The sequence below is a fragment of the Catharus ustulatus genome, chromosome 7 (assembly GCF_009819885.2).
Source record: "Catharus ustulatus isolate bCatUst1 chromosome 7, bCatUst1.pri.v2, whole genome shotgun sequence".
In the NCBI taxonomy this organism is placed as follows: domain Eukaryota; kingdom Metazoa; phylum Chordata; class Aves; order Passeriformes; family Turdidae; genus Catharus; species Catharus ustulatus.
Genome location: NC_046227.1, coordinates 7,839,017 through 7,864,783, shown reverse-complemented (window position 1 = coordinate 7,864,783; position 25,767 = coordinate 7,839,017). Strand labels below are relative to the sequence as shown.

The 25,767-nt window shown below is 42.4% G+C and overlaps 1 protein-coding gene across 7 annotated transcripts in view; it reads right to left on the bottom strand.

Annotated features, from left to right (window-relative positions):
• Window positions 1-24,225, bottom strand: part of MFSD6 (major facilitator superfamily domain containing 6) — a 30,510-nt gene extending 6,285 nt beyond the window's left edge. For 4 of the 7 annotated variants that reach the window (XM_033064228.2, XM_033064233.1, XM_033064234.1 and 1 more), the window contains exons 1-5: window positions 22,570-22,654; window positions 13,078-14,656; window positions 8,011-8,108; window positions 2,166-2,327; window positions 1,494-1,592 (exon numbers count right to left, since the gene is read on the bottom strand). In XM_033064228.2, coding sequence (XP_032920119.1) covers window positions 1,494-1,592; window positions 2,166-2,327; window positions 8,011-8,108; window positions 13,078-14,603 — 1,885 coding nt within the window. In that variant the 5' untranslated portion in view covers window positions 14,604-14,656; window positions 22,570-22,654. Of the gene's footprint in view, window positions 1-1,493; window positions 1,593-2,165; window positions 2,328-8,010; window positions 8,109-13,077; window positions 14,657-18,400; window positions 18,419-20,189; window positions 20,251-22,569; window positions 22,655-24,204 lie in introns of those variants that run through there. The other 3 variants (XM_033064229.2, XM_033064231.2, XM_033064232.2) reach the window with 3 other exon arrangements.
• Window positions 24,226-25,767: the final 1,542 nt, after the last annotated feature.

The window sequence follows — 25,767 nt, the reverse complement described above, 5'->3', positions numbered from 1 at the left end:
GCCGCGAGCCGCGAACCGCGAGCCGCGAGCCGCGAGCCGCGAGCGCGCCGCCGCGAGCCGCGAGCCGCGAGCCGCGAACCGCGAGCCGCGAACCGCGAGCCGCGAGCCGCGAGCCGCGAGCCGCGAGCCACGAGCCGCGAGCCGCGAGCCGCGAACCGCGAGCCGCGAACCGCGAGCCGCGAACCGCGAGCCGCGAACCGCGAGCCGCGAACCGCGAAAGCGCCGCCGCGAGCCGCGAACCGCGAGCCGCGAAAGCGCCGCCGCGAGCCGCGAAAGCGCCGCGGGGCGGGCGCGGCGCTCGCGAGGCGCGGCGCGGGGCGAGCGAAAGCGGCAGCGGGGCGGACGGCGAGCCCGGCGGCGGCAGCCCTGCCAGCCGGGCGAGCGAACGCGGCAGCGGGGCGGTGCTGACGGGAGAGGGGGGCCAGCGAGCCCCCCGGCGGCGGCAGCACCAGCCGGCCAGCCCCGCCGAGCCGTGGCGCTGAGCTGGGCCACCCGGCCCCGTCGGCAACCATGAGCGGGCCGAGCCTGCCTGGCCCCGCCCCGAGCCAGTAAAGCCCGCTATGCCGCGATCCTCTTACTAATTGGCCAATTTGTGAAAGCTGCGCACGGATTCTCGCTACGAACGAAAGTGCGGCTAATATTCGGGGTGCGGCTTATCTATTGACAAAGACAGCAACATTGTCGAGGCACCGGGGGTGCGGCTTATAATCCGTGCGGCTTGTATTCGTGAAACTACTGTACAGTGAAGAAAATACTAGCAAAATACACATCTGAACACTTCAGTACAGGCAGCTTGATAACCAGTTAACTTAATATTCCAGGTAAAGAAAACTAACTTTCATTTCATATTCAAAACTCATACTGGAAAGTATTTGGGTAAAAAGCAGCTCAAAAATTCATGACTTTTCACAGTCAGCCAGAGTTTTATTGTAAGAATTAGATTTATGGAACACCCCTAACTTTGCTCCAAGTATTTAGTTTCTGGTTAGCCTTTATATTGATAAAGATAGAGATTAAAAAGTTCCAAGTTCCAGAGGGAAGATATCTCAGATTAAAAAAAAAAAAATCTGCAAAATTTTGTGTCTTCTGAAGCCACTTCTACAATTTCTAGCAGTGGCTTCGACTGGCAGAATATGAGAGCACGAAGTGGGATCAAGGTGACCTTAAAGAATTGATGCAACTGAAATGACTCACTACAGCTCTGAAGACTAACCTAAGGGATTCTCAGAACTGAGAGGACATATAGGCAGCAAAATGCATCATGCTTTCCTTCTATGGGCATTCAAGAACTCAATGCTGCCCTTCTTACAGCAGCATCAGCATATCACTTCAATTTCTTCACTGCTCAGGACAAAAACTTCCCACTAGAAAACAAACTTGTCAAAATCCAAGTTAAGACACCAAACATACAAAAGGAAAGCTGCAGAAGCAGCTACAAAGAGATCTTTTTTTCACTACTAATTCTGTAGTGTTTCTGTGACACAAGCATTTACCTTCTTCTTCATCAGGAACCAACATCCACTGGATCAGTGCAAACAGAAGCAGAATCACTAAACAAGCCATCCCTATTCCTCTGAATGTGGCAGCAGGACCTGTAATGAGATTTTTTTTTCCAAATTGAGAACCTACTTATTTAATAAAATAAAATGAGTCAGCATTATGTTCTTCTTGGCTATATATATTGCCCATGTAGGCTCCTATTAGCTTGTTTCATTACATTTGCCTCCCCCATCACTTCTTCAACAGGCTTTGCAAAGGACTTTTAGCAAGTAATTAGATTCTCATTTGTTCATCGAGAGGCTTTATAGTATCAACCTATTCTCTCACAAAGGATTCATTCATCTTACTTACAGATCAGGTTGGGTATTTGACACAACAATGAGAATATCTAGGCGTAACATACTGAATCAATCTAGAACACTGACAGAACAAAGCCATGAACAATTTGGCCTGAATGCAGTGCTGACCTTGCTTTGATCAAGGGCCTGGACTGGAGATCTCAGGGCACTCCCCAGCCTGAGCAGGATCCTATGACCCTGTGATCCATACAAAGTGTATAACTCTTTAACGTATAACAATACCTACAGCATAAATAAGTTTCAAGCCAACATTTTGGTAAAACAAGAATAAATAAAATCTAAATTTTCAGTATTACTTTTCCTTACCGAAGTAGTTGACCAAAACCCCTCCAACCATGGCTCCACATCCCCTGCCCAGCCCCAAGTGGAGGCCTTGCAGTATTCCCTGTGCCGACGTTCTCAGCTCTGGAGGCACGGCCGCGCTCAGGTAAGAGATGCAGGCTGCCCAGATAGCTGCATGTGTGACACCTGCAGAAACGAGACAGAGTCAGGGGCACCAGGGCCACAGGGTGCCAACACAACATCTCACTAACTGCACTCACCAGCTGGAGCACATGGAGAGAAAAAGAACAAAAACCCTCCGGTGACAAATGTCTGTGAAGTACAAATCGGTTTTTGGTAATGTGATACTGGTAACCAAGCCACAGACAGACAGGAGAAATCCTTCTGCAGAGCCTGTGAAAAGCTCTTTCTCCCTCACTTCTCTTCTGGAGACACAGTCCCTAGGGAGACAAGTCTGTCTGCCAGATTCCTTGTGCCTTCACAGTGACCCAGGGCCTTTGGAATAAGTCCCAATTTCACAAGCTGCAGACAGTTAAAGCACTGATGCCTCTCAGCAGTCTCCTTACAGTGAAGGTAGCACAAAGGTCATCAAATCCAAACAGTATCAGAGATGCCCATTCCATTTCAGAGGCAAGAATTAGACCCCTCCTGCCCTTCCCACTCCCCACAAAAATCCAGCTCCTTCCTGCAAACTCTTTCTGAATTCAACACCAACACACTCTCTACCAAGCACAGAATGGTCCAGATGAGAACAGCACACAAGCTCCTCAGGGAGGCCAAAGACATTGCTTTCCGTGGCTGCTGCTGAGAGGCAGTGTGTGCCTCCCTCCTGCTGTGGCTGCATCCTGCCCTGTGCCTGCTGTGCCTTCATCCTGCGTGGGCACTGCTGCTGCTTCACCCACTCCTGCAGCAGCTGTCCCCAGTGCCATCAACCACAGCGCCACGACAGCCCCAGTCCCCAGTGCCATCAACCACAGCGCCACGACAGCCCCAGTCCCCAGTGCCATCAACCACAGCGCCATGACAGCCCCAGTCCCCAGTGCCATCAACCACAGCCCCAAGACATTCCCAGTCCCCAGTGCCATCAACCACAGCCCCAGTCCCATCAGCCATGGCCCCATGACATCCCCAGCCCCCAGCAGAGACCATGCAAGTGTCTATCTGGAATGTGCCTCACAGATTCAGGGTCGGGAACATTTTTTCTCCCGCAGGAGAGCAAAAGGCAAGCCAGCACATGACACCAGCAGATCTGGGGTTGGGAACACTTTTCCTCCTGAAGGAGAGCTAAGGCAAGGCCAGCACATGACCCTGGTAGATTTAGGGTTGGGAACACTTTTCTTCCTGCAGAAGAGCTAAGGGAAGGCCAGCACATGACCTTCAGCATGGGAGACTGGCTGCAGGTGGAGCTCTCACCTTGGAGCACCTGCCTGGGGGCCTGTGTGGAGTGGGGAAGAACAGGATAGGAAAAGGCAGGGTTGTGGAGAAGTTAGAAAAACAAAACAGTTTTGTAGTTCATCACACATTAAATAAGCCTGAACTATTTTTCCACCCTCACTTTGAGTGGGAATATTTTTTCCTTATTTCAGAGGTATTAAAAATAGTCATCACAGTTTACCAATGTCTAAGCTCTACTGCCTCAGTTTAAAACAAATATTGGCACAACTGATGATTCAGTCAACATATTTCTGTCCTCTACACTTGACTTAGTAACGAACAGTTGGACAATCAATAATTACTTAGGCATTTAGGCTGAAGACTCCTAAGAGCAAGAAAACATATTTTTCATAACATATGGAATAATGTGGATTTTGCTTAGGTAAAAGGAGAAATAGCACTACATGGAATTGATATAGTGCAAGTATACACGTTAAATGTCCACCAGCTGTACAGGTCAAATTCACTCAAAACCCCAAATTCCTCAAGCTTTGGGTATTATACATATATATGTGTATGTATCTCTCTCTCAAGGTTTCAGTATTAGTACATAACTGTGTTGAAAAACAAAAAGCTTGCATTAATCTGAGTCTGTATTACCTTACCATTTATAGTTTAAGGCTTTAAAACTCAGATTTTCTATGCAAAAAGTTTAAGAGCTTTAAAACTCACTGAATCTCTACTTTCTCTAATGCAGATCCATGAATGCATTGCAAATAGCAAAAAAGATCTGCCCCAACAACAAAGCAGAGTTAACCTAAAAAAGGTAAAGTTGTTTTGGTTTAGAAAGTACATCAATTAACATAAAACATGTAGTTTTATCGGTTGTTAGGAGCAAGTCAATTCTTAAAGCCAGGCAAATAAAAAACACATCAGCTACTATTTGAACTGAGTTTGTTTGAACACAAAAGGCCAGAACTTAACCAACAGGTTTTTGGATGTTTTCATCTCTAGCAGTGAAAGTCCCACTGGAACACAGTGTTCTCAGTGTCTCTGAAAACAAATCCATACCTTTAAATCAGCTCCCTACACTTGCCTTTAAAGGCACAGCCTTTTTATTTTAGTAGGTATGCATTACTAATGTATTTAATGTTTAATTATAATTATTTATACAACAGTGCCTATTTGAAACAGTTTTCATCACAACTTACATAAGAAGTCTGGTCTGGATTACTGTTACTGCTAACCACAATTCTTTTTAAAAGAAGTTGCTCACTAGAAATATTGTGACATTATTTGCTAAAACCACTAACCACCATTTCATCACCTGCACAACAGTTCCAACAAGTGCAGCAACCCTAGTGTGCTGCTTATAATTTTAGTGAGTTTAGGATAATTTATATGTAAACCATGAGGTGAAAATTTGGGGATCCAAGTTTATTTCAAGAGAAATATGTATCATAATTATTATTGTCAGCGAAAAGGCCAAACTCTTTGCTCTCTAGACATAACTGTGTTGCTGGAACAGCAGTAGGAGTCACTTCTTAGAATAGTACTGTTTTGGAGTTTGCTGAGTAACTGCCAAGTGAAAACAGCTCATTGTCAGGTTAACAAGATAGTTTTGTAATTTAGAAAAAAATCCTGTCATGCAAATCGGTGAACTAGCATAGCTGCTATCAGAGAATCTGGACCACTGCCCTGGAACAATAAATTGCAGCTAACTAGCATAGCAAAACTTCATCTGCTAAGTGCCAAATGAACAAGATTGCTTGTGTGCAATATATATAGATATATATGCTTTACAAGGATGTCTTGAAATCTTCAGTTATTACAGATTCAGCCTTAGCTCCTATTTTCATACATCGCCTTTGCAATGTAAGTCAATACAGCATAGTGGTTGAAAACTTTGGATTGAGAAGTGGGTTTAAATCTCCTCATTTACTCCTTTGAGAGTGCAATGCAATGAGAGCTGCCCTCACCCCAGCTACAAACAGCAGCTGGAACACAGCATGGTTCTTATTACAATCAATAGATGCAGTCTGCAGACTCATTTTCCAGAAATGTGTCCATGCCCTTCAGCAACAGTACATGGGGATAATCCTGCTTGTATTGCAGAAACATATTAAACAGAAAAATAAGCTTTATATAGAAGTCAACTAAAACTTTTGTTAGCCTTAAAACCCCTCAAGCTGATGGAACTGGAGTTTACATAGAATTTGACAGCTTCCTGGAAAAAAGTTCTGCACAATTAGAACAAGGACTTCACTAAGGGGTTTCAAAGACCCATCAACTTGATAGCCCACATGGTGCCCATATGTTGTACACAATCTACTCTTTTTTTTTTTTTGTTTTCAATACTTCTAATCCTTCCTAATAGAGGAAATACCTACAACTCTTCCTTCCCTCTGTCAACAAGCTCACTTAAAAATAAGAGCTTCCACCTCACCAAATTTCATTAAGGTGTCACTTCTTACTGCCACTGACAACACAGTGGTTTTGTAGGAGAGAAAGCAGAGCCCAGAGAAACAGGACTTGGAACTGCTGCAGAAAAAAACAAACTCTAAAAAAGACAAAAAACTGGTAAGAGGAGGAAAGGAATTAATAAAGAAGTGGGGGGGAGTCAACAGTACTTCAAAAAAGATAACCTTGATCTCTCATTTGGCTACAGTGAATGAGACGACTGAAATCCTACAAATGCAGTGGCAGTGGTTAGACACATATGGGGCACCCATGGACATAAGGGACTAACAAATGACATCTGATGCAGGCTGAAAGAGGCACACAGAGCACAGAGACCTAGAGGCTGGGTGGGGGGAGTCATGCGTGGGTTAGGTTTGGGTTTAGCTCTCTCATTTGCTGACTATAAATAACTGCAAATAGCCACATTAACCAAGGAGCCCATGATTCAGCAGTGGCTAAATATGGTAACATCTGGCAGATACATTTATGACAAAGTATTATTTTGAAGGTCTTAAATTTTTTCTTCAAATCTCAATTACTCAGAATTGTGCCACACAAAATCCCCCACCAAAACCACTGCTCCCTCACAGCTTTGCTGTATGTAAAAGCAAACCTATGTATTGTGCTTTTTATATTGAAATTTCAGCAGAATAAAAACCACATTCAAAGTACAAGAAACTTTTTTCCACCATGACTTATAGGATGCTTCCAGGCACATGACTGTATTGGTAAAACCACAAGGGTTTTTTCCTACATTTTGATATGGGGTATTTTTAAAACAGAATTACCTAAAAGGCAACATCCAAAGTTTTGTATTCATTGTTTGTTTTTCCTAGATGTTTGAGCAGGTGAGAGTGTAACACATACTGATTCTTCAGGTTCTTTCTAATATGTTCCTATTTTAACACTTGGTATGAACAATGAAGCATCAATTCAGTAGTTGTGGTTTAGGGGCTTTTTAATAACAAAATCCAGAAGCTTGCTGCTGTAGCAATTATAATACAATAAACTGGTTTTGCTAGCTTGGAAGGTTAAGCAGCCAGCAGACAAATTGAACTGTGTGTATGTAGACATCCACACAGTGCTCTCTAATAGCATTTTGTAACTTGAAGATTAGCTTACAAAGACTTCTGTAAGTATAGCAGAAAAAGTTAATTTAAATTCAAGTTATGCTGCACATAGAAGAATAAAACTTTTAAGTATAATCTGTGGAAAAAATTCTAAATATTATTGTATAAAACCAAAATACTGGCTTTAAAGAGATGGTCAATAATAGTATTCTTCAAATATCGAAGAAATAGAAAGCAAAATAGTTCCACTTTTTCATGGTTTTGAGAAGTGGCACCTACCACAAAGACACAAAAAAAGGTCACAAAAACTAAGCTAGAACAATGTATTCTTTAACATTTCAATGAAGTTCTTACAGACTTCTACAACAGGATTTGAAAACAAGACTCAAGTTACTTGTCAACAGACCACACCTCTGTCCTTGTAAATAAGTTTGTGAAAGGGCATGTCTCTTAAAGAAGCTCTCTTAGCATTGAGAAAGCTACTGAGAGAACTTCTCTAGCTATTAGAACAAAAATTCTATAATCTAGAAGTACTGATGGTACTGAAAAACTGAAATATTTTAACAGAGACAGAATGACCCAGATTTTGTTTGGAGGCTTTTTGTGGCATCCTTTCAAGGGCTGCAGCCTGTGGCATTTAATGAAGTTCACATTTATCACCAAACAGGATTTGCAGTAGGTGTGTACCCAGCTTGTGCTTCTGTCTCTTTGTTTATTTAAAGGGTGTGTTGGTCTCACACAGTTCTGTTTGAATCAACAGAGAGCTGTGCACAATCAAATGCACACCCACCCTTTTGACGTCAAATATTTCCCAGGATAAACAGTAATGGTTTATGAAGCTGCATCTTCTGGGGTATTTGTGGTCAAAACATTAGAGAAATATCAGATTTTTTTTTTTACTTAAGCATAGCTCACTTGAAAACAAGATAAATGGAAGCACCTGTTCTTGTGCTGGAAGGTCTTACCTTGGAGCACTTCCATCGGAAGAACAGTCCAGGCATTTTCCAGATACGAGATGTAGATGTATCGTGCTGTATTACAGGCAAGGCCAATATAAAGCACTCTAAAGGAGATAAAGAAAGGAGAAGTCAGGATAGTTTACATTTCCCTTTCTGGTATGCTATAATATAGCTTACTGATATAGAAGTTATTTGCATGCATACAGTTTGCCAGTCTAAAGCATTTGCTCAACACAAAATATATCCTTTAAGTCCTACACCCAAACATAAACTCTCCTCTTGTCCATTCAACACATTCAAAATCCTAATAGAAAAAAAAATCCAAAAACAAAACAAAGAGACAGCAAACCCACTGAGCTTTTAACTGAGCTCTGTAGTCCTATGCCACACTCTAAATGGGATTGTGTTTCAGAGAGATAATTTCTGAATGCATCCAACAACCTTCTTTTCTAACCATCTAGAGATTCATTCTGTCATTTCAATGAAAGCCAGGAGCAGGTTTGTATTAAAGGAATTAATTTTAACTCAATTAATACAAGTTTATAGTCCCAGTATCTGGAAACTGCTCAGAACTACTCTAAAACACATCCCACAGAAGCAATATGGTTTATAACAACATGCCTCAGGATAAAACTTAGCCATCCTGTTGAAAAGCAGCAGATGCTGCATCTCAGAATTTAGAGGGGAAAAAAAAAAGCTCTTACACCAGCTTTTAAACAATGAAATACAAAGACTATTTGTGAAGTGCATTTCCCATTGCACATTTAACTTGATGACTCTTCCCTTCCAGTTTTTAGATTTAGCATAGCTTCCCTCTGGGGTGCTCATTCATCCAGCTATCTTCCTCTTATTTTTAGATGGATCCTGGGAAACAAAGACTTAATTGAAAACATGTTTACAGCTTGAGAAAGGGTGCTATTGCAACCTTTAAAGATTTTTTTTTCAGGGACAAGGATAATTTATTGTCCAAATAAGGCTTGTTGGTTTGAACTCTGGTTTGGCATAAGTGAAATAAATGCAATTGATAATTAAGGTAAAGCACTGACCTTGTGAAAGGGCTCGTCATTCTTTGTGCTGCTTTTTCAGTTAGTTTTTCTACAAATGCACACCAAGATTTAATTCAATGATACAGAGCCACTGGAAAATCTAGAGTGCGAGGCCATCACAAAAGCACGGCATCTTGTCAACACTTGAGGTCTCTGAATACACATGCTGACAGTGAAAAATCCAGTACCATAGCTTTCATCATGTCACTGATGTGCCTTTCACAACAACATGAATTTACTTTCAACAAGTAGGGCGAGCTGGCAGGAAGTCTCCCCTCTCAGTCATACATCAAACCAAACTGTGTTGCTTCCAGATACATGTGAGGTCCATGAATAGCTGGTTTTAGCCGCCTTTAGGCAACACAAGCCCAAGCATTCAAGGAAGAAAACACGGGAAGCCATGAAAAAGTTCACTATTATACAATAATGAGAACAAACTTGTTCTTTGTGATGTGAATCATAAATTTCATCTCATCCTTTAATTAATGCCTCCTGTTCCAAACAAATAACTGGCTCCTTCACAGCCACAACTTAATGGAGTTCTTATGTACAACCACATTTCTGAAATGTATTAGAACACATTGACCTCCAAAGGTAACCAAACTCACAAGGTCTGCAGGCTCCTGTCTTCATTCCCCTACTAGAAAGAGGCCCAGGGTGATGCATACTGTCAGGAATACAAAGGAACAGCCCCACCATGCACATTTGTTTTTCCTCAGCAGCAGTACAAATGCACCTCTCTGTGTTTAGGATGAGTTCTAGACAGCTTAACTTCACTTTTGTCCAGCAAAAACTTTGTTGACCAAGAACTGCCTTCCTATCTCAGCTGTTCCCCAGGACAGCCAGACCAGAGATGTGACCTCCTCCTGCTTCAGAGCTTTTCCATCATCAACCACTCAACCTAACCTGTGTTTTTCCAATTCGTTACAATTGCAGGAAGATTTGGATTCAGAGTTTAAGAGCTGCAATTTAGTCAGGTTCTATCTCTTAATTTCTTAGAGTATATGCACAGAATTTTAGGTAAATTACAATTTATGAAGATTTCTATAAATATTGTTTTGGAGGGGTATGTCACACAAGAACTTTTGTTGTATTTACAGTCTTTTCAAAAATGCATTTATAATAATCGCTTCAGCTCCTTATCAGACTTAAATGGAAAATGTAAACAGATGTTCCTTATGAACTCTATATGCAGTACCCACAGAGACACCACACACAATTCACAGGTTGAACATTTAAAGCACTGAATCTATATTTGTCTCAAGGAGTCTAAGATGTTTACAGCCATGACTACCAGTCTCTGCTTCCCATAAAAACTCACTCGCTGGAACTGTGGTCAGACAAACACATTCAAGCCTAACCTCAAGTAAAAAGTCATTTTCAGAGCTTGACATCATCTTCCTAAGTCACTAGCAGTTTTGAGTGCTTCTTCACCATGTGGGGTCTAAATATTTCATAACCAGTTTTGTACACCTCTTTTTTCACAGTATCATAGAATGGTTTGAGTTGGAAGGGACCTTAAAGACCCTCTAGCTCCTCCAAGCCCCATCCAGCCTGGTCTTGAACACTTCCAGGGATGGGGTAGTCACAGTTTTTCTGGGCAATCTCTGCCAGGTCCTCACCACCCTCACTGTAAAGAATTTTTTCCTAATATCCTCTCAAAAAAATACTTGAAGCATATAAAACAAATGCACATAGGAAGTACATAAGTGTATAAACAATACAGCTAGTGAACTCAGAAATTTGGCATTTTTTTCAGCACATATTTAATACAGTCATGGTTAAAATGCTTGGACAATAATTTGAGCATTAGTTTAAAAAATTGTGAAAATAGAAAAGATTTCAAACTGTTGTAAGGGTTTTATGTGCCACCACATACAATGGTAGAAAGATTTGTAAAACTTGAAAAGGGAAACTGAGCTTCTGTCTGATAAGGTGTAATGCCTTTTTTCTTGCAGTTCTACAAAGGACATTCAATAGCATTTTTTCCTGTTACTGTGACAATGCAATTCTGGTATTCACACCTGTCTTCAAACACTCAGCACAGGAAGAAAAATGGAATGATAAATACTCAAATATTGCAGAAAGAATATCTACATCTGGAAGTCCAACAACCCAGAAGAAAGGATTTTGGGCTATTAAAAACAGATAAAATACCAACGCCAAACTCTTCTAAGGATAAGGATATGGAGTTTGAGGCTATTGGCCCTTACTAATAGGAAACTTATAATCTGCACTAGAAGGCAGCAGACAACACATATACAGAACTGTCAAAGCAGATGAGCCATGAAGTCCCAGCCATTTTCCTTTGAGGGTAAAAAAAAAAAAGAAAAAAGCCTGCCTCCTCTCAAACACAACGAAGTTCAGAAAGTACAAGGCAGCCAGCAACCAGGAGGAATCATCTCAAACTGTGATGACTAAACACAAGTAAGCATTAGATAACACTAAAATATGACTAATGTGCATTTCCCAGGTATATAGAATGATGTTTCATAGCAAATAGGGACTAGTGTTTGAACAATCTTGTTGATCCAATCTTGGCTTCACAGGCTTAGCAGTGCCAAAAAAAAAAAAAAAAAAGAAAAAAAAAAAGAGCTAATGCCATATATCGTCCTTCTTTTCACTGGCCAATGTGCCCATCCCTTCTGTTTCATCTTATTCACTATCCTACCACTCTTTTGGTTTTCATTCTTTCTTTAGCTGAAGTCTAAGTCTGAATTTTGTACTACAGTATACATTGAAAGAGTATACACAAGCTATCTTTAGCTATCAAGACTGATCTGTTCTCACCACTCCTCCATCATCATATCCTTCCTCCAGGCTTTGCATGCAAGGTGTCACTTTCTCTCACTAATTACTGTCAAACTCAGAGATTAACACTGACTCTAAGTAAAGGGATCCTCCTCATCTTAAAGTAAGAAAGAACTCCATCTTTTTCATAATCTCTCAAATTACTGTGCTAAACATCTCAAACATTTTTAGCAGGGGTCAAATCAGTAAAAATTACAACACAAGTAAAAGAGCAAAAATGTTAGAATAGAATACACACAAAGAACAGAGCAAACAGCTTAAAATACTTCCATTTCAATGACTGTATGATTATAAACTGGGTATTTGGAAAGGATATGACGCTAACAATACACAGCTCTGTACTTAGATGCACACAATATCTGAGTAAACATTAAAAAAATACCACCTTTGCAGTTTCATTAACTCAGGTTTTCCCTGCCTTTCCTCCCCTGTGCTTTTTTAAAAGAGTAGTAGAGGGATTTAGAATATGTGGAAATTAAGAGAATTTAGTGAATTTAGAAACCAATGTTCACTAATATGCTGCAAGCAGTCACTTTCACTGACACAAGGCAAAAAAAACAGGACAAGCCCTGCAGCCATCTCACTTCATAGCTGACACACGCTGCTGCAACTAAAGGAGAACTGGTAAGTGACACTGGCAGACTGCAACCTCATTCTGCCAACACCCAGAGTCAGATTACAAGGCCATGTGCACAGGAGGTGCTCACCTCGTTTCCTCAGCTCAGCTTCTCATTCAGCCTGCAGTTGACACCTTCCAAGGCTACTGCAGGGGCAATGAACTGTCCTGCAAGGGGAACCAGGCTAAAGCAGGAGGCTTGCAGAGTGCTGCTACTCAGAGGATAAAAACTGAGAAACTAATGGTACTTGTGTATGTCAAAATAGACAACCTTGAGTGGGTGGCAATTTGTAAAGATCTCTAACAGAGTGATGCATGAAGGAACAAGGGCGTCTTCTGGAACCATCTGCAAAAGGTTATGGTGCCAGGCATAGAGCACATACTAACATGCAACTCAAATGCAAAGCGAGCATTTCAGAGCATTTTCAACTCCTAAAATAACAAAAAAATTCATCATGTGAGCTGCATAACCGGGCAGGACATGGAATATAAAAACCAAAAAAATCAGCAAAGGATTAGCTTGAGTTTCACTTTGTAGCACAAGGGCTGAGCCCAAGAGTCACCATTTTTTGGATAGCTCTTTAATTGCTGCCATCTTACCTGATGTGACCAACCAATTCAATGAGTTTGTGGCTGAAGAAGTAGGCAGTCAGCTCAGACACATGACTGAGCACAGAACAAACTCCAAAGAGAGTGGTGGTGCCATTCAGGTCTTCCAAGTGCCAGTACAGAAAGGTGAACACAAAGCCATATCCAAACCCCATGAACCAGGCCACGAAAAGCACAGAGCCATACTGGATACTGCACAGCAGTTTAATTAGGTCCCAAAAACTGAAAGACTGCGACTGGCTCGTACTGGTAGGAGTGTTATCTGAAGATTCATTGGAGGCATTTCTGTCCACCTGTGAGATCTCTACCTCTTTTCTCTTATTTTCATCTTGCTTGAAGTGCGCGTAATGAAATCGAAACTGGGTGGCCACAATTAAGGCCATTGTCATCAGGACACCAAAAACAATGAAAACGATCCTGTAGTTCTTGTACTCTGGAGCTTTACACCCTTGACCTTCAATGGCAACTTCTGTGTGAGTATAGTCAATGCCAATTCCCACGGAGAGCATGGCCAGCCCCCAGCCCAGAGATCCCCACATACGCTGCAATCCATACCGGTCCCTGTGTTTGCCAAGGTACTGCAGAGTTATGGTGTCCACGATGGTAACAGAGGAAGCACTGAAAAATTCTCCTATTATGACAACCAGCAGAATGAGTAGAAAGATGGCCTCTACTTCTTGTTGATCATAAACGAGCACAGCTTGGTCAGAAGGCATTGGCTTTGTGCTGATGGAAGATGGGGTGGTGCTCAAAGTTGTGTTCCCTGGTGAGGTTGGGCTAGTGATGGTGCTTTTCAAAATCAAATGGGTACTGTTTTCCAAGGTAAAATCCTCATCATTGCTCTGTGTAGGTACCAGGAATGTCCCTGTTGTTTCCAAGGTGACTGGACTGGAAGTGGCCAGGTCTCTCCTCCCACGAACTTTCGGGGATGCAGCACTCACTGTGGTTAGTGGAGAAGACATCGAGGCGTTCTGCACAATTGTTGTTAAAAGGCTGCTTGAGTTGGTGGGATGTGCTGGGGGAAGGCCCTTTGGTACACATCTTAAGGTGGCAGGTCTCACAAATCCAATGCCCAGATTAAACAAAACCCAGCATAAAAGCGAAAACAGGAGGACAATCTTGCCTTTCTTGAAGCGATCTGCCACCACTCCCCAGAAGGGAGCACTGCAAAACTCAATGAAGTACCTGATGCCCACCAGAAGTCCGCTCTGGCTAGGTGTCATACCCAGCTGCTTGTAGTACACGGGTAGCAAGGGGTACAGAGAGCCATATGCAGAATAGAAGAAAAAATAAAAGACCTTGGAGATCAGAAGATCGTTGTTTATTTTGACACAGTGCTTTTCTAACCAATCCAGCTCTTCATCTGGGACAGTGGTTGTCTCTGTTGAAGGGGATTCATTACTGGGTGGCAAATCTTGCTCCTTGGAAATGCCATTGAAAGGATCAGCAAGCACATACTTTCTCTTCTGTTCTTCTTCATCATCAGTTAGAATGGCCACCTTATCATCAGCTGCCATGGTTTACCACAAGCATCCAATATCTGGAGGACTCTCAAGGAACTAGGGCTACCCTGTGAACAAATAAAACACAAGGTGGTTAGGGTACCACAGGGGAGCAGACCTGCAATGCCAGCCACCAAGGACAAAGACAGTTTCTTTCTTGTAAGTAACATTCCTGAGCAATAAATACAGTATTCAGGGTGGGAAAGGCCATTTGTCTAGACTAGGGGTGCATGGTAGCATCAATAAAAATGTGTTTTATGACCAAGTTCTCCCAACAGCAGCTTTTATATTGTGCAATAAAACATCTTTCATGTTTGGGAGAGAGAATAACTTATATATTCAGAGTTACTATGGCAATTAAGTGCTAGCATTTGCAAGTCTCTTCTTTCAAGTTGCCTTTTCTCCCCAAGGCTAACTGCTTTATTTTCAATGTTCCCTCCTATGGCAAAGGATAGTCATGATTTTGTAATTAAGCAATGCAACCACATATATCCGAGTTATTTTGATCACCAAAACAAATTACTATGCAAAGCCTCATGATGGCCTTCAAAAGGTTCATCAGCCTCCTCTTGAAACACATTTTTCTAAGCACTCCACAACTACAGCAGAAATTGATGGGAGGTTTGAGCTTCTAGACTGAATGGGAAGAGAGGTGTGAATTAGGATAGGGCTTTAAGATCAAAATCAGGATAACAGCCTCAAAGACATCAAAGACCCGGGAGCGAAGAAACAGACAGGCCCTATAAAGGTATTTTCAAGTCAAATTCTGATACTGAGAAAAGGTGAACTGGGAGGTCACAGCACTGCAGATACCTGTGCTTGTCTTCTTAGATTTTGAGTGACCAAGCAGCTTTCACTTTTAAAAACCACCAACTCCAATAAGCTAGCCTAGCTAAGAAAAACTTCCTTTTCAAAGAATAAAAACCGCCATCAGGCTATCAGCTCCAAATCATTACTAAAAAACTGTTTTTTCTCTCTATTGGTACCTTTAAACTTAGCCTAGTAAGATTAGGTAAGATTAGCTCATGCTCATTGTGAGAAAGTTTAAACATTTAATTATATTTTGGTTTTGTTATCCCTTTGCTGTTTGGGTTAGTACTACTATCACAGAGGAACTTTTTCAAGGACTAATATTTGAAAGGAGAACCAGAAGTATCTCAAAGAGTTCTCAATTTATGATCTGGACCTCCTCAAGGAATTTGAACTTGGATAGGACGATCCTATTGAGTTCCTTCCAACTCAGGATATTATATCTTTCTATGATAAGTATTTTTTTGCAATTTTTATTTCTGCACTTTATTCCAAGTAGAAGAGGACAATGAAATAGCCCTTCATTATTCATCTGAAAGCACAGTATCATCCCCTTAAAATTAGTCATGCAACAGTATATTCAGTGCCTTCAAATTCATTAAGTGTAATTCACCATTATTTCATACTAACAATGGATTTGGAGTGGATTATTTACTACTGACAAAGGCTAGTAAGAGAAAAAAAGACTAACATTCAGTAGGATGTTAATTGTTTCCTATTGAATCGACGTATATATAACAGCTGACAACAAGCCACAGATATTGCTAAAAACTACAGTTCATTAAAATAATCGAAACTTTAGCCAGTTCAGTGAAAGACATGTCTAAAAATACCATCAATAAAGTCCCAAACACTCATAAGGTTTGTGTATGTTTTTCACTTTTAAATGTCATTTCTATGGGATACTATCTACGAGGATGTCTGGTTTCACTTAGGGGAAAAAAGGCTACATACAAATCTTGGAACCTTAAATATTAATGTATTCAAGGTCAGAAGTAAATGAAAACCATGCCAGCACATGCAGAGACTTAGGGTTTTTTCCCCAATTTCTTCAGAGACAATCCAATTAAATTTTTCAAAAAAGTATTTAAACTGTCAAAAGATTAGACAGTCCTAATTAAGCTGTTAGAACAGTCAAATGTGAAAACACATTTTTTTGCTCTTACCTGTTACCATCAAAAGCCATATGAACCAAAACCCAGCAGCTGTCTAATGAGCTCCTGCAATTTTTGGTTCAGCCAGCCACATCCATCTGACAGGTGGAAGAACTGTGGGGTTTTTGCTCATTTCTATATCCATAAAACAAGCCCTTCTAATGACTAAATTAGATCAGTCATCATCTGTGCTCTTATTTTCTTTATGCCCTGCCTTTCTTTGACAACAAAGACTCCAGATCTTGTGCAGGGCCCCACTTATGTCAAGGGGATGTAACTGAGCTCTCAGTATACGCTCATCTGTTTACAGCAACTTGCTCGCTTGCTGCATCAGAGCTTTACAACATTTACTTCTGAAGAATAGATTTCCTGTTTCCCAGACATGACAAGATAGAACTCACATTTTAACCCTGTGGATATTTTAGGACAACTTCTTTGTAAGTATGGCTTGAAATCATCCTGATTTAAATAAGCTTATTCCTACATACGAGCTCTGAACCATCAGGTTTCATATAAATTATACTGAAGGCTTTTAGAGCAATTAGTATTCAATCTTTTTAAATTTCGTTTCCCTTTTCTATTGAAGTGGAATTTCAATTTCATACGTTGCATGAATAGTGAGTACATAACAAATTATGATACTGTTAATCTTTAAACACTTTAGTTGCTGCATATTCTTCTCTCCTCCATAATTTATATAGGCCTCAGCATCCATCTTCTAACACATTGCATTTGCATAATCCAAAAGATCCACTTCTGCTGTTCTGACTAGAACATCCTGGACTAGAATGCTATGAAAAGTACATTTCATAATAATTTCAGTAAATATTTTCCCACACTAAGAGTTTCCTTGAATGTTATTAATAATACAGAATATACTCTTCAGAAATATAACAGCATCAAGAGTGGTAGGAGCCATATGGCATTCTTCATTGTTTTGATCACTAGTTTGTTTAGGAGTCAGGTTTTTAAAGTCATATTAAGTAATGTTTTAAATTCTAAAAATAAATGACTGAAAACGAGAAAATGAACAGAGTGGAACTGTTACTGAAAAAAATCTACAAAACCCCTGAACCTATGGGGCTTTCCTTCTACTGACAAAAACCCTGTGCCAGTCAGGGATTGAACATGCAGCAAACTAGACAGATGGAAAAACCAATACACTTCTCAGTGATAAAAGACTAATTATTTACTGGTTATTTTGACCACTGCCTTCAAATACTGTATCTTTACTTTGAAAAAAATGTTTCTAATGCACAAGAAACAATAGGAGGACAGAAGACGAGCACAACTGGCAAGTTTAAAATGAACAACAGAGAGCAGGAATAACAAATAAAGATCAAGAGAGTTAACAGATGGATTTCAGAGTAAATATAAATTTTAACTCACTTGAAAACAACATTCTATAGAGGCCTGTTGAATGTAATTAGCTCAGCCAGGACAAATGAGATCAGAGGTTGTAGAGTGGTACCATCACTCTAAGAACAGGAGTAACAGCTTGGAGCTATTTCCCCCAAATTTAGGGTTCAGAAAAACACAAGAAAGCTCTAAGATGTAAATTGGAAAGAACTGCAAGAATCCTGAGGAAGCCCTGCAAAGGGAAAGGGAAGAGGCATAGCAAAGGCACAGCAGCACATGTGTGTCATGAGACAGCACTTTGGTCCTCCAGTTGACAAACGAGCTTTTATCTTAGCAGATGTTGACATTTCCAAACAACTACAGGACTCAGAACTGGGGACCAAGCCCTTGTTCCCTCAGCATCCCATCACCCCTACAAGACTACAGTGGGAAAGACCTCACTGAGACCTGAAGTACCCATTTCCCCCCCAGGCTGTGATCCCACTGTACCGGGCTGGAAGCGCACATCCCTCGCTCACAGCTGCACGGGAAGCACGGCCAACCCAGCTCTGTCAGACTGGGGATCAGTCTGTGAGATCACTCTTTATACACAACTGCATGTGCCTCTCCTCACATACAAAGAATGTTCTTGTTACCACAAGGCTCTTCTCCCTTCAAAACTTGCACAGATAGGATTTTTTAAACGTAAGTAGAGGCTATTATTTTTTCTGAGTTTCCTAATACAGATTGCTGCCACCTGCTTTAATATCTATTCCTCCAGCAAGTCAAAATCCACTTTCGAGCCCTTACATCTAGAAGATATTTGTTATCCAGTCATCTCCTGCAAACAGATACAGACTACAGACTTGCACCTTGGAGCGGCTGTCTTGGGAATGGAGGAAGAACCATTTATCCCAAGAAGTTCAGTGATGACAGTGCAATAGTCATTTTAATGACTGTAATGAGCCTCTTTGGCAGGCAGGTGGAAAGGCGGTATCCTACATTTAGTTAAGTATTATCTTATTGGCATTCTTGCTTTTATTTCTTAAATCGATCCTTATTTAGTCTGTCTCTCCTAATAATTAACAGGATTTCAAGATCAGAGAGGATAAAAAGCTAATCTACTCAGAACAACCTGACATTACAAGAATAAAAACAAAGAAAACAAGAAACAAAGAAAAATAATAATACAGTATACTAGAAACTCAGCTCTCCCCTTTGAGTCACTCTTCCCAAAACTCTGGAGAAAAAACCCTGCTTTGAACTGTATCTCAAAAAAAAAAAAAAATCAATCAATTTGTGATAGCAAATCCCTAAAACCTCTCAGGGAAAATGCCAGGGTACTTACAGAACCAGGCTTTGAAACTTAATTTGCAGACCAACAGAAAGTTAGATTTGAGGTGAAAGTGTACTTCTGTTCTAAAATAAAGTTTAATTCAGCATAAATATTCCATTCAGTAGGCTTTCAGAATGAAAGTATAACTAAGACTCACAAAGCAGAGACGACTCAAAATCCGGGTTTGGATGTACATAGATGTTAAAAGACAAACCACCAAAAAACCCCGTGACAGTTCATGAGAAGACAGTGCAAACAATCAAGAGAGGTTTAACCCATTAAACACCTAATAAAATGACTCACTGTATAAGATTTATATTTATACAGTCTCAGAAAACATACTCAGAACAGGAATGATCAATTAATCTCTCGAACAACATACGGTTGTAAGAACAGAGCAGGCCAGCTTGTTGTTTGCATTGTGCAGATAAATCAAAGCCAGCCAGAATGGCATCACACTTTAGTTGACTCCTTCCAGCCTTTCACTGACCAGAAAACTCACTTCATAGCAAACACATTAAAGTCCACATGAAGCTTTCATACAAACAGTTTAAAATCCATTAACAAAAAACACGTTTCTTCAGAACTCTTTTTTTTTAAGTCAGTAAGAGAACAGGTCTGCTAGAGGAGACTTGAAAACTATAGGAAGGCTCACCTCACTCATCCCCCAGCTGGTGAAACTGCCATGAGTGTATCCATCACACAGCTCATGCACACTACCTCCTCCTCAGCCCTCCCTCCAAGCTACAAAACCTTTGGGTCAAAGACCTTCTGCTTCAGTATCTGTGCAGTGCCTCCAGAATGAGGCCCTGCATCCAGCAGGCCTACAAGGCACCGCTGCAATAGCCATAAATAATAGACCATGCTCTCCATTCTCAAGCAAGTTTCATCCCTAAGGAGCAGCCTGGCGCTGTCACCTGCATCCACGCCAAAAAGGAGGAGACTGTTATGCAAACAACTTACGTCAGGACAGAGAAGCGCCGAGACTTCATTCACTGTTGCCTCACCAAGTGTTCCCAAGCCTCTCCCAGATAAGCCAACCTCCAGGCGGAGCCCTTCGATGGGCTGTTCCCTGCCAAGCCATCTAGAACAACTCCCACAGGTTGACCCACCTGCCCCACATCATCCCCTGCTCTCTAAAGGTAAGCAGTTCCTCCTGTGAGGCCCCAGCATGAACACTTGACTCCGAATTTATAAAATCAGAAATAAGTCACATAGAGTAAATTAACTTGGGGGTTAAAGCAATACACAAGTGTTGAAACATTAACCAACATAATTAGGGTTTCCATGAAAGTGAAACCACCTTGTTCAACAGTATTTAAGACTTAAAATTGCCTGATTTTGTGTTGCTGACATGCACTTACTTAATGTGTTGGGCTGTAGGTTTTTGTGCTTCTTCAATATGGATATAAAAACTCTACACACTGACACATTTAGTCAATTAGATTGGGAGATAACAGTATGTCTGAAATATGTCAAGATCAGGTTTATAATAGATTTAATGCACTTAAGATAGGTCTGAAATTGCTACAATAGTGCTACTATTAATATTAAAGTAAAGAACACTGTGAATCCTCATCTATTAAAGAAAAACCATTAAAGTCACATTTTAGGACTCCTGCTTTCCAATCTTGTTTTCCATTTAATATTTGCACATTAAGATGTCCGAGTAGACTCTATTTGTTAAAGAGTTTGTTTTTAGTATCAGCCTCCAGTTTTTTTAACCAGTTTTCAATTTGTCAACTGCCTCCAAGCTCTACACTTGATTAATGATGGTAATTTCCAAGTGTGCTTTCAGCTACAAAGCAGGCAAGTACCCAGAGCACTCCAGGAGCGCGGCTGGGGAGGGACACGGGCACCCAGCTGCCCCACCAAGCCTGGCAGCAGCAGCAGTCCCAGCGTGCTGCAGGACAGCAAGGCCCTCCTGGCCATTCCAGCCTCTGGGACCTATTGCTACATATACAGATGGATCATGTCACCAGCTCACCATTTCCCACACTGCTACATAAACTCAGGCCCATTGTACTGTAGCCGAAGATTAAGGTGAATTTTAGGCTGTGCCCTAGTACCAGCTATGCTAGTGATAAACCACAGCTTCCTCCCATTAGCTCCTCATATCCTGAGCTTCTACTCTCATAGTCTCACTTCACCTGGTTGGTTGTTTTTCGTTTTGTTTTTTTTTAAAGTCTTCTTATGATTTTTACTGGATTTATGACTGCTACCACAAATACCACCCTTAAAGCGATGATTATTTTTTCTCCCATTCCTTGGTGGGTCTTCAGAGAATACAAACAACAAAATACATGGCACCTTTGTCCACTATTTCTAGCCAGTGAAACAAAAAACACACACAAAAAATAAACAAGCTAGTAAACTGGAATTCTGTAATCTCTTTCCTTACTAACTAGTAGACAACAAGACCTAATAATCTTAGTAATGTAATAGTGTTTGCAGCAAGTTTTACTGAAATACTTCAGTGCTATGTTGATTCAGCTGTTCTCTTCTGCCCTAGATTATCAGTCCAAGTTTATCACTCCTCAACATTGCACTTTTCATTAAAACAACATTTAAAAAGAGCCTGCTGCTAAAACTTTAGAGCTGCTTAACAGACACGGATTTTAAACTCCATCTAACTTAGAACATCGCAGGCATCCGTACAGCTATGGCACCTTCAACACTGACTTCCTAAATAAGTATCTGCTCCTACGCTTCTTCCAATAAACAGAGGAGCAACCGACAACCCGCTTACTAAAGCCCATGGTATTTTAAGGATGTGAGGGCTCTGGATCCGAGTGACAGCCACTCGTAACGCCACGCCTGGATGCTGGCGGCAAGGAGAAGTGCGGGGATGCCTGTGCAGGAGCTCCCGCGGGACACGGCCCGGCCAGCGGCCACCTCCGGGACTACGACTGTCACCGGGGAAAGCAGGGGGCATTACAGGGCTCGGCCGCAGCAGGCTTCAACTAAGATGCTGAGCTTCAGGAGAAGCGGGCCGGCACGCAGCACAGCGTGTCAGTGCTGACACAACCGGCCGGCTCCGGGGAGGCGCAGCTGACCGGCCCGGCGCGGCAGAAACGCCTCCGGGGAAACCTGCGGCGCGGGCCCACCGGCAGCATCCCGGGCGGCTGCGGGGACGAGGCCGGCCGCCCCGGTGGGAGGGCGCTGGAGCCGGTGCCGACACCGGGGGCAAACGGCCTCCCCGGCTCGGTGCGCCACAGCCGGCCCCGGCCGCCCCGCGGGGCCGGTCCCCGCGGAGCGCGGGCAGCGGAGGCGGCGGCGCCCCGCCGGGCGGCCCCGGCTGCCGGCCCGGCCCCCCGCGCACCGCGGGGCCGCGCTGACTCACCTCGCCCGGGGGCGGCTCCGGGGGGGCGCTCGGCCGGGAGCATCGCAGCCCCTTCCCTGCCGCCGCGGCTGCTGCGGGCGGCGGCTCCGCGCACCTCCCGCCCCCCCGGCCGGGCCGCGCCGCCGCCGCCGCGCAGGGGCGCTGCGGGGAGGGACGGAGCCGCCCCCCGCCCCGCCGCGGGGGGGCCGCGCACCGCCCGGCGCCGCCTCCGCGGGCCCCGGCCCGGCCGAGCCGCTCACGGGCTGCGGGCTCCTCTGCTGGGACACCGGCAGGGCCCTGGCCTTAAAAACAATGCTTGGGCAGCGTTCGTGCGCCCCAACAGCCCAATGACACTTACAGCGCTGCCTGCTCCTCGCAAGTCCCGAACGCGTATTACAGCAAAAATAATTAATTACCGCAGTGCCTTTCACAGCCACTGGTGTCACCTCTTCGGTAACACTGTTTCTGGGCTTGCACGCAAATAAAATTACTTCAGTGTTTCAAACAATAACATAAACTTCCCCCACTACACTAATTACTGAGGCAGAAAAAGGGAGTGGAGGGTAACAACTCCTGAGCAATAGCTGAGTCGTGCTGCAATATCAAAAGGTCAGTGGTGTTAAACTAAAGGGGAATAGTCACGAAGTGAAAGGCCAGCCAGAGATTTGGGGTGTTTCTCAGCCGTGAAGCGACCAGGAGGTCCCGAAGCTGTTTTGAGGATTACGCTCAAATGATGGTGTTCTTTACACAAGAGTTCACACTGGGCCCTAGTCCAAGCAGGTCGGTAAAGTGAGCAAGCTCCACTGGCCATCTCTCCCAGTGGCACAGCACAGCAGCTTCTGCCCAGGACAGTGACCTGACTGCAGACATCATTAACTGGGATATCACAGAACAAACACATTACTACTCACACCTTATTTTGCACCTCCCTTTTGTGAGGGAGGATCCCCCTTTTTTCAAAGAATAAACCATAATTTGCATTATTTTGCCCAAGGGAAGAAATTGAGAGAAAACTACAAGTTTGCATGAGTGAGGCAGACGAACAGGAACAGAGGCACGACAGGCATTTGACCCATTTAATTTGAGTTCTCACAGAAGTGAAAGACTCCAGCCAGCATGGAAGGCATTGCTCTCTCCAGGTTGTTCTCCTGCCACAGTCACATACCAATGGGGCACGGTCTTTGTATGTGGATTCACCTGCTCTTGAGGACAGCATCCCATTAAAATGCTGCCTACCTCTAGAATGAAGGAGGCAGGAGACAAAAACTGAATTTCCTAGGGGAGATGACCTGGGGCAGGAGAAGGCTTGTTTATCATCTGTCTCTGGAAGGATTTTCAGAACTCATAATCTCTGAGAATCTCCCCCACGGCTAATTAACCACAAAGAGAAACTATGTCTGAGACCAGGAGTGCGGGCCTCCTGTAATCTTGCAGAATTCAGAGACAGACAATTACCAGCTCATGTACTGGGGGTTTTATTACAAAACGTCACTATAATAAACCAGATCCAAACAAAATTATTTCATCTTGGTGGAGACTACTCTGGCAAATTACTATAAAAGCTTTTAGGGAGAACATGTAATTCAAATAATTTGCAGTCATTGTTTGTCAACTAAAAAGGAAAAGCAGATCTTCTTACTCACAGACTATACTTACTGAAGCCTTAAAAGCAGTTTTTCTCTAATCTCTGGTAACTTCACTGTTGCCCATCACACTAGGAATGTGACCATCTTCTGCAGCCTTGCTTGGAGCTGTGTTTTCCCTTTTCTTGTAGCTGTGTTTTTAAGTATTCACATTGTGATCATCCCCCTTCCTTCTACTTGGTCTCAGAGGTGCCAGGGTCATTTCCTAAAATAATTTTTTAAAAAATTGATTATTTAAATGCTCTTTGAATGAAGGAATATGTGCTAGGACTGCACACAGCAAACCACAGTAGATTTTGCTTGAAAAGGACAAGGTGGTGTCAGCTGACTCCATGATTTGTTCCTTAGGTTAGAGGGAAAATAAAGCAAATATAGTTTCTAAGGAGCATAAATTTTCATGTTTAGAAAAACTTACTGGTTTCTTTAATATGCTGGAACTGTACTTTGAAATCAAGAATTTCTGGTTGACACAAAATATTCTTCTGTCCTTTGGCAGCTTTTAACTCTGAGCCAACAAAAACCCAAAACAACATTTACATCAGTCAGATTAGAAAGATAAATTGAAGGTGAGATTTATGCTGCTAGGACTTGGTCCAGAATACAATGAAGTCAACAGAAAAGCTTTCCTTTCCATGAGACCTTTAATATATTTTGCATAACATGAAAACTACTTCTTTTAGTTAATCCTTTGCTAGGAGAGGCATTGCATTAAGGCAACTGTGACATTCATTTCTTCCTCTTGTGGAAGTTTGTACATATCCCAGGGTAAATCTGGGAAGTCTTTCGGTTAGTATGAGGAGCAGTGTGACTTTTTCCTACTTCTTCAAAGACTAAAAGCACTTATGTTACCAGTTAGAGAAAAATCCCAACAGAGGAACTGAGAAACAGTCACCAAGTGAATCAGCAAATCATACACAGCTGCAGCAATGTTAATGGCAACCAAGGACAAAATATTCACAGCCAGCAAGACAACCAGTGCAGTGGTCTGTCCGGTTTGGTAGGGCATTTTCTTCCTCTGAATCTTAATCTAACACTTTTAGAAGCATTACATTCAATAGCAAAGGGAGAGCAATGCACAAAACCAAGGACAGAAAGTGTTTATACTGTGACTATCTTTACAGTGTGTGTATACACCAACTTTTTCCTAGTGGATAGGCCTTTTTGTTTCTTTCCTTGTATTCAGATTTGTCTTTGCATGGTGTCTGCTTATGCAGTAATCAACCTTTCCTCACCTCAAAACCTTTGAACCCACTGGCAGATATTAAATTTGGTAGGCACAAATATTAAGTTCCTACAACACAGTGCAGAAAAGAAAGGCAAGACAGTGCCCTCCATGGAAGGAAATTCCAGGCCAGGAACTCCACAGTGTCCATTTGTCCAGTGAATCATTGTTTGTGCCTGAGCAGCAGTGAAGAACTTGGAGGCAGGTAAGGGAATAGAGGAGGGAACTGGAGAAAAAGAAGAGGGAACAGGTGAGACATTTAAAGTGGTGACACAAGGGAGTGCAAGGAATTTGCATTTGTAAAAACACAAATACCCAAAACCATAAGAAATACAGCTTCATTGGTTTTGCTGT